This window comes from Hylaeus anthracinus, unplaced genomic scaffold, assembly GCF_026225885.1.
Source record: "Hylaeus anthracinus isolate JK02 unplaced genomic scaffold, UHH_iyHylAnth1.0_haploid 11997, whole genome shotgun sequence".
Taxonomy (NCBI): domain Eukaryota; kingdom Metazoa; phylum Arthropoda; class Insecta; order Hymenoptera; family Colletidae; genus Hylaeus; species Hylaeus anthracinus.
The window spans coordinates 192,121-201,265 of NW_026534344.1; the positions used below are offsets into that span (position 1 = coordinate 192,121).

At 36.9% G+C, this 9,145-nt stretch overlaps 1 protein-coding gene across 4 annotated transcripts; it reads left to right on the forward strand.

The window, feature by feature from the left end:
* The first annotated feature begins 1,134 nt into the window (after nucleotides 1-1,134).
* Nucleotides 1,135-9,136, forward strand: LOC128889355 (embryonic polarity protein dorsal). Of its 4 annotated transcripts, none has more exons than XM_054146921.1 (12): nucleotides 1,157-1,566; nucleotides 2,554-2,640; nucleotides 2,714-2,937; nucleotides 3,008-3,251; nucleotides 3,332-3,475; nucleotides 3,550-3,740; nucleotides 3,821-3,962; nucleotides 6,153-6,245; nucleotides 7,850-8,018; nucleotides 8,116-8,324; nucleotides 8,467-8,633; nucleotides 8,718-9,136. In XM_054146921.1, exons 2-12 carry the CDS (start codon nucleotides 2,568-2,570, stop codon nucleotides 8,868-8,870), a joined length of 1,809 nt encoding a protein of 602 aa, XP_054002896.1. In that variant the 5' UTR covers nucleotides 1,157-1,566; nucleotides 2,554-2,567; the 3' UTR covers nucleotides 8,871-9,136. The 4 variants fall into 4 exon arrangements, with proteins under 4 accessions (XP_054002893.1, XP_054002896.1, XP_054002895.1 ...); XM_054146920.1 differs by having other exon boundaries at nucleotides 1,171-1,566; nucleotides 8,116-8,375; nucleotides 8,718-9,135; XM_054146918.1 differs by lacking the exons at nucleotides 7,850-8,018; nucleotides 8,116-8,324; nucleotides 8,467-8,633; nucleotides 8,718-9,136 and having other exon boundaries at nucleotides 1,135-1,566; nucleotides 3,821-6,282.
* The last annotated feature ends 9 nt before the right edge of the window (nucleotides 9,137-9,145 follow it).

Genomic DNA, 9,145 nt, shown 5'->3' on the forward strand with positions numbered 1-9,145 from the left:
ACCGTTTGTAATATTGTTTTTTATTAAATAGTGCATCTCATCTCATGTGCTAGTCAGTCTTTATATCGATAATTATATTGTTGCGGCATTCGATGCGCCATCTGTGGAAAATTACTCACTCTCGTAAAATTTTTGTTGACACGTGGACAAATCTTTTATTCTACCATTTTCTACATTCTCAGCAGAATCTCTACATTATCATGTTTTCAGACATGATAGCCTCCAATTGCCTCTTTCCGGGTTATATGCTACCTTACTTACAAGTTCAAAGTTAGAACACTCACATTTCCGTACATACATGTATGATGTATGCATAGATACGTGTATGTATACATGTACGTATGTACGTTTCCCGTCAACAACCTTGCGATGCCCGTTCGATAAATTCAATTATTTCTAACGGACATGCAAACTGTCGCACGACTATGTGCCCCGAACCGAACGTTCTGCTTCCTGGAATTGCATCAATCAAATACTTGCACCTACGACAATGGATGCGAGAAACGATTAAAACTTATATAACGAGTAGATCTAAAAACGATTGACTCGGTTCGCATGGCGAAGCGTTCGATAAACCTCAACTTTTATCATATTTTAAATACAATAAAGTATTTCCTTAAATATATAATATTTAATATCTTCTTTCGAAAATTACGATGTTTGATATGATGTGACGCCATGTTTGCGCATTTTCCAGCGAGATGGCTCCTGGTGCAAAGGGCTAAAAATACTTTGCCAACAAATTATAAAACATTCATTATTTGTTTGATTATTCAGTGTATATTTGAAATGTATTCATTTACTTTGTCATTATCTACACAGAGTCTGTGGAAATGATAGTTTTCATGAGGTTGCCTCTTACGGTATAAAAACTTTGAAAATATTATTCGACTACAATTGAAGTTGGACAAAAATTAAATAATAAATGATTGAATCTGACGATACAGAATGAATTTGTATAGCTTATGTATTAGATGCATGTAAGGAGGTGGAGTGATTACGCGGTTTGCTCGTTGAAACTACGACCGTGACAAGTTGGGCTTGCGTGGAGAGTGCGCGACTTGACTGTGCGCGACTGTGGGCGGACTCGACGCCGGCGCCGACGTATCCAACAGTATCCAACAGTATCCAACAGTATCCAACAGTATCCAACGAGCATATGTACACATATCGTTCCAAGTCGAAACATTCTGCTACCTCGTCCGAAACTTGAAGCGAGAGAACATGATAGTACTGATGCAAAGTTCGCCGGGGGAAATGTGTGGTGTCGTGTCTGAGCTGGTCTGAGCTGTTCGAGTCTCGTAGTCGTATCTATTTAGTTACGGTCGTGCCAGTGCACACGCTTTTGTGTCGCGTGCAAATCGTACGGTGCTTAACGACAATCGCATCAATTCAACACTCAACTTTCACTCAAAGACTCGATACAGTTTGTGACTTTGCAGATTATTTGGTTTCAAAGATACGTATTACAGGAACTTAGTGATAGCCCTGATAAGGGAACTGATCGCGAGGCGTACTTTTCTAAAGAATCGAAGAAAACGCCTTGCTATGACGATCGAGCTGCAGGCAAGTCTTTCTCGTCACATTGTCCTACGATAGTTTAATTATAGCTGCACGGCTTGTACAGACCTAGGCTCTCCCAAAATAATGATTGGATCAGCGTAAAGCGTATGCATGCCTCCTTGTCTTCTGTCCTCTGCTCTCTTTCTCTCTTTCTATCTTTCTATCTTTCTCTCTTCGTTTCTCTTCCCTTTGGGACACTTGTGCCGCAGTGCTTCCAAGTGCTTCTGGAAGTATACTTATACATATACCTGTGAAAACAGCTGTCGTTTTCGCTGGCTAATAGTTCCGTGGATGTTCGTTAAGTAACCACATTGGATCTCGCGTACCGGTGCTAATCGAAAAATTACGTTCAACTCGATTTGCGTCAATCGTCGCCCTGTATTGCGACATAAACAGATTTTCCACCAAAATGTTGGATACACAGTTTTATCCGTAACGAATAAATCGACCAAAAGACCAATTTTTCCCTTCCAACGATCGTTTCGTCTTGTTTTAGGTATACATATAGATATCCATCGATCTATTAGACTACGTTTTGTGTCTGCGTCCGTTTTGATAAAAACGCGCGCGGCAAACTCTTTTTACATGATTCCATCAGATAGCATTTCTAGAAAGCGTGTACAGTTGGTTTTTCTCCTTTGATAAAGGAGTTTGGAACGCGGGACATCGGTTAGGACACTAGGAATAATATGTTAAATGCGTCAAAGCACATTTGGGAAAGTGCTCGGAGATAACGTTTCTGAGAAATGCGTGTATTCGATTTTATTCGATGAATTTGTTCGAAACGCGTGTCGTAGAGTATTTATAGAGAAAGCATTGTTTGTATAAAATCTACAAATTTCTCACAAACTACTCGAATTGAAAGTTAAGATTTCTTATTTATACGAGTTATTCTTATTTATAGCACGTGTCATAGAATGAAACACAATTAGCCAAGTGCTTGAAAAATGTTTATTAAGAATGTATATCGAGAGAAAAATTATTTTTCAGATGGGCATCGTCCAATGTGCATACCACTAATAGGCATGGAACAATTCCATGGTATGAGTGATGGAAATATAAATATAAGTGATGTCAGTGAGTACTGCTGGTTTTCTTATTTTACCATGCAAATTTTTACCTTATATTTTATAATAATTTTACCAAATAGTTGAAGTCATTGAAACCACCGATCCTGGATTTGCGGAGTCTAGTGGAAGGGAGGATCACCCATTGGTGGAGATGAACGCTAGACGTCTATTGCCATATATCGAGATAATTGAACAGCCGGCAAGCAAGGCTTTACGCTTTCGCTATGAGTGCGAAGGCAGATCAGCTGGTAGTATACCTGGTGCGAACAGTACACCAGAAAACAAAACGTTTCCTAGTATAAGAGTGAGTACTAAAAAAAAAAAACACTGCTAGAAAATTAATTTTATATGTAACCAAGTAACGTTTGATGCAGATTGTGGGATACAAAGGCCGTGCCATAGTTGTAGTTTCGTGTGTAACAAAAGAAGAACCATACAGACCTCACCCTCATAACCTTGTTGGAAAAGAGGCATGTAAACGTGGTGTTTGTACGGTAGAAGTCTCGTCTGAAAATATGACCGTCACATTTGCAAATCTTGGTATTCAGTGTGTTAAAAAAAAAGACATCGAAGAGGCGCTTAGAATACGGGAAGAAATTCGCGTTGATCCTTTTCGAAGTAAGCTAAAAATACAGTAGATACTCTACAAAGAACTAGTAACAATGTAGCTAATTATTATACATGTTATTCTTTGATAGCTGGCTTCGATCATAAAAGACAGCCTTCTAACATCGATCTAAATGCAGTGAGATTATGTTTCCAAGTTTTCATAGAAGGATCTGAGAAGGCAAAATTTAACCTACCATTAAAACCAGTTGTATCCGATATTATATACGATAAAAGTAAGGCTTCGTCAACAATAATCTATATTCATTTTTGTTTAAGAGATTATTTATCTGTATATTCGATATTTCAGAGGCAATGTCGGATCTTGTAATATGCAAGCTCAGTCACTGCAGTGCTTCTGTTGCTGGTGGTATGGAAATGATTTTACTGTGTGAAAAGGTTGCAAAAGAGGACATACAAGTGAGATTTTTTGAAGAGAAAGATGGGAAACTTTGCTGGGAAGGACTCGGCGATTTTCAGCCTGCTCATGTACATAAACAAGTACGTGTCCTTTAAACTAAACACATAATATTGTATGTAGGAAATGGATAGCTAAATGTTAGTTAAATTTTTATTTATAGACAGCAATCGCATTCAGAACACCGTCGTACAACAATCGCATTCAAGTCGACCAACCGGTGCAGGTGTACATTCAGCTCAGAAGACCATCGGACGGCACAACGAGCGAACCATTACCATTTCAGATGTTACCACTTGGTGCAGGTAGGCCTGCTTTCTGGTCTTTACGGAAAGCGTTTGCCAGGAAAAAAACCGATTACAGCACGTTTGGTAAAATTTTAGCCACCGAGTCGGCGTTATTTACGAACGCTGCGTCAAAATTCCCGCGTAATATCGACGAATATAACAACAATGATAATTTTGATATAAAACGGTCGAGCAATAAAATCTCTGCGTTACGCGCTTTAAACGATTTATACAACGTAAGAAACACGTTAGATTCGTGCAACGGGAATAACGAAATCAATCAAAATACCGCACAAAACGTAGGTCACTTAAAAAACACTATAATAGATTACGAGAATAACGAGGTACCAATTAGCACCGAAACTGTACAGATAAATAGATTGTACAAAACTGACAGTAAACGTTTAGATAAGGAAACAATCGATACCAATGCTAGCACTTTAACTCTCGCTAAATCTGATACAGCTGCTATTAATGCAAATCTGTCGAAAAGTTCGGAATTTCCTAAAAATAAGTCCGACTGGTTCGATTATTCCGAAGTAGACAAATGGGTACAGAAAGGTCAGATGTGTCTAAAAGAGAAAGATAACGAACCAGAGTGTAAAATCGAGACGGAAGATTGCAACAAGTCGTTTAACGAATTATTGACACAAGTAGCCGAACTGGATCAGATTTATGCTGACACGCACACAAAGTTAGTGGAGGCAGCATTCGAGCAGAGCACGACCGACCAACCAATGGAGATCGACGTTTGTGACAATCAGACTTACACTAGTCTACAAATGGCAATGAAAAATCCTGTAGAATTCATCGATTTACCAATCGAGAGGAAGTACGAAGACGTGACTATACCAAAGATAAACCTACATCATTTTTCTCCTTCTCCTCCTGTAACTACCAAGAGAGATGGAACGCAAGAAGCGGAGGAAACATTACCGCCTTTACCGCCAAAACGCATTCGCAAAATGCCTTCCATGCCTCTTCTACCTCGTCCTATATCCTCTCAGACAACTGACTCGTTTGTTGGTGCACCAAACAAAAATTTACCTTCCCTACCTGGTACACTGCCCAAAAGCTCCAAGCAAGGACTTTTCTCGAAATTATTCGCTAAGAAAATAAAAAAAAATAAAGATACCGTTTCGAATACGTCTAAGGGAAGCAATTCTTCGTTGAATACACCAGAAAGTATTTCATACTTGACGAAGAACAATATACCGGATGGCTCGTTGCAGAATCCAAGACCTAGTGCGATAAGTACCACTAGCGTTAAATCTCTTAGATTGGAAGGCGACGAGACACCACCTTATGGAATGGAATTAACAGAGGCTGAGCATTACGCATTGTATACTGCAATGGCGCCTCATGCAACGGCATCTGAATTTGATGAAATGTCTTTCTATTATAGTCCCGTAGAAGGTGGAAAGATTTTTTCAGAAAAAAAAGAAACGTAATTTGCTTTCTTATTTGTAACGTTTGATACAGTACTTCCACTTAAAAGCGATTTGTTTCTTTTCGTAACTAATAACGTAAAGGTATGCTGATATACCTTTAAAAATGGCGAATATTGTGATTTGTCGAAGCTGCTACTTTTGCAATTGTGATTTTTTTCCAAGATGAATTCTTGTAGCTTCGATACATACGCGCCGTTGCGGTGCACTCGTGTATGTTACGATTTTTGTATAAGAGACTCTGAGAACACACTTTGATCAAAACGCACCGAAATTAATGTAACGCTATTCTAGTCGAGGTACAAATTGTTACTCTTTATCCATAGTCTTTCATACGCATCTTAAACGATTGCTGATAACGTGGACTCAGCTGGAACTTGTTGTTTAATATCGAAGGATTTAGCGTCCATTCTAGTCAAATTTTACAGTGTTTACACTTGTCCTCTTGCATATTGCTTTTTACTATTTATAATATGTTGTTAAGTTTTGTTTCTTTTTTTTTTGTTTTTTGTTTTTTTGTTTCTTATGGTGTCTCATGTTTATACGCATCACTAAATTTCTAGTCCTAGAATAGGCATTTAATTTATAGTTGGAAGTAAGATCGTTTTATTTGTTTGTAACTTGTAAGTGTTTTAAACCAGAAAAGTATCATTTGTGCAGATAGATTATTTAACAGCGGGACAAGCGAGGCCTTTCGTCTTCGGAGCAACTAATATAGTACTGTTGATAAATCACGTGGTTAATATACAATCATTTATAGATGATCCAGATTCGTTAAGGCGAAAGCGACAAAAGTTTAATAACAGTCCAAACGCGCTAATTTTGAGGCATGTACAGGCAGAAGCTGAGAAGCGTGAGTATTTTTTTTTTTTTCTTGAAATTGTCCTCAATTCTACAGCTTTGCCGGGGTTGGGTTTCGTAGCATCATCAATGGCATCGTTGCATCGTCAAAAATTTATCAAAGTCCATTGTGCTATGTACGTTTATGTCGAAAATGGCTGACTCTACTTTTCCTATACTGTAACTAATTTTCACATTGACATTTGCTATGTACTTTACGTGAACGAAGAACGAATAGCAAGCTGTTTCAATGACGTCAGCAATGGATACCATTTTGTGCATTTTTAATTGGGGCCCGTTACGCTCCATTTGTTGTATTGATTGTTGTTGTAACGGATATCTAGAGAATTTGTTGTAAGTTCCGGAGGTTTGAAGTACTTGTACATTTGGAAAATATTTACGGCATTTTTACGAAACGAAAGTTTATATTTGTCGGAATACCAATGTTTCAGCGTTCTTGAGTCACATCATATACTAACCACAGAATTAATCTGATCTCCCTTTGCACATTGGAGACGTTTCTCATTGAATGTTTAGTGCATTCAATCGCATCGAATAGTGCCTAATTATCTAGACAGTTGACGTGGAGCGATCGTTTAGAATTTTCATTGTGCAAAGGGCGATGTGTTTCACGGTTTAGAATTGTCATTGTATTAAGAGAAATGCTATATATATATATATATATATATATACACATACACACAAATATATATATATATATATTTTCACACACTGATGAGGAATCTTGTTTTATACTTTTTTAAGGACGTATTTTGTATAAACATTTGAAATTTGTACTTAAATGATTGGAGAGCAGTGGCCTTGTAACTTTTAAAGAGAACATTGTATTTTTGTAATTACGATCGATAATTACGCGAATTGAAGCTATTTTTATATACATTAGTGTGACGAAAAAGTATATTGTAAAAAATGTCTGTAAAGCTTAAGGTTTAACGGTATACAAGTACCCTGCTCTCGTACAATAATGTTGCACTTGAAAACTCAGCAATACATAACAGAAACAAAAACAATGTTCGATACTTGTATGGTAATACAAAGATTTTTATAAACTGCTTCATAAAAAAAAAAACAACTATATCTATACATTGTATAACTTACATATGCATAATATATCTATCTATATACATGTACAATTATTTGATGATGAAAGTATCGTGTCTTTTATTCCGTTCCCAATCAATTTCAGATTTAAAAAAAATATCGTATAATAAGACTCGCAGGTACGACATGATAATATTAATTTTGTTTGATGATATTTTGTAATCATGTTGACTGTATTTTTTATTACAGTACGAAGTACAGTTTTTTTCGAGTAACCTTTGGAGTGAAAATACATAAAGTTTGCATGCATCATCTTCCTAACTAACCTTCTTCTACTTAAAAACGTTGCATTTGTCGGCTAATTTTTGTTTCTCCCTTCGTAATCTTTATATGTTTTTCCTTCCTACAGTAACGTGAATGAAAACTAACACAACATGTCTTTCGTAAAATGTTACAAATGATAATGATAGTCTAACAATGTGCAAGATAGATGTGCATTTTTTTGTACAATGAAAAATGTCGAGAATTTGCAGAGTTTGTTTTATCGTATCGTAGATGCTGCCATGTTAAATCAACCAATTACGTACAATTTTAACATAATCAAATCGGAACCGACAGAAAGGATACCTCCTTTTGGAGGTCCAGTTGCAAGTGGAGCATCCTTTCCAATGTACTCCATGGGAACAACTTCTCCACAGCCACAGTCTACGATGCAGGCTTTGAGGTAACTAAAATTTTGTTTATACTTGAAGGTTGGAGAATAAAACTGCATTGTACAGGAAAATAATGTAGGTTTGTACAAATGTAAATATGTTATACAGACCTCAAGTATCTCCAGGTCGCACACCATCGCCTATGGATTACAAAGATTACAGTCCGTACAACTCGCCTGTTGTTCAATCGCAATTATCTCCTCAATATCAATCGACAAATAATCGGGCAGTACAACCACCATCGGCAGGAATACATGTCCAACAACAATTTCCATATGTACACAACGCGTTACAACCACAGGAGGAATTAATGCTGGGTAGGGTGTTGCCTAATTATCAAGAAGAATTACAAACGTTAAACATTGCTGGTAATACATATAAATTCTGCTTAGATCGTTCCATTTGTCTCTGACCACTAATGGGAAATGTCAATCAATTCACGCATAATAATCTATTTAGCAGGTGGAGTGGAAGCAACAGATGTCACAAGCCTTTTAGATATGGACAATCAACAATATAACTTTGACTCAAGTCTAAACCCTCTCGATTCAGCGGAACTTGCCGCTTTTGGTACTGCTCTCTCTAATAACTTATCTAGTGGGTTGTCTATCTCGGACTCTAATAGGGTACGCACAATACCAGACGTTTATATTTCGTCATATTGATAATAGTAACAAATTAACAATAGAATAAACTTTTATTAAATTTAGCCGGAAGCTAGCAGAGGAGGAAACCCCGAGGTGGTCAATATCGAAGAAAGCAGTAACATGACGGACAGTTTTACAAGAATTACTAACAATACCATACAAGAACTGTGCACCTTAAACAACATGTTTAAACCTACGCGGCAAATCGACAACTAAAGCGCTGTTGTAGATTTTATTGTTGTATAAACGTGATCTACCAAACGGAAATAGTTTGTAAGTAACATACTGCGAGAGTAATTATGTAATATTGATTGTGCTAAAATTGCATTACCCATCGTACACCTCTGTACAAATTAACAGTCGTGTTACGTAACTCTACAAACTACTTCTTTGAAGTTGGTCACTTATCTTAAACGTTGTTAATACTTTTGTATCATTTCTGATATTGTTTTTTTTAACATCACGAATTAAAATATTTATCGATCTAACTA

Bases quoted from the DNA above. Each gene is read 5' to 3' on its own strand.
- LOC128889355 (XM_054146918.1), top strand. From the start codon at position 2,568: ATGTGCATACCACTAATAGGCATGGAACAATTCCATGGTATGAGTGAT. The intron at 2,641-2,713 runs GTGAGTACTGCT...TTTACCAAATAG, and splicing joins TATAAATATAAGTGATGTCA to TTGAAGTCATTGAAACCACC. The intron at 2,938-3,007 runs GTGAGTACTAAA...CGTTTGATGCAG, and splicing joins AAACGTTTCCTAGTATAAGA to ATTGTGGGATACAAAGGCCG.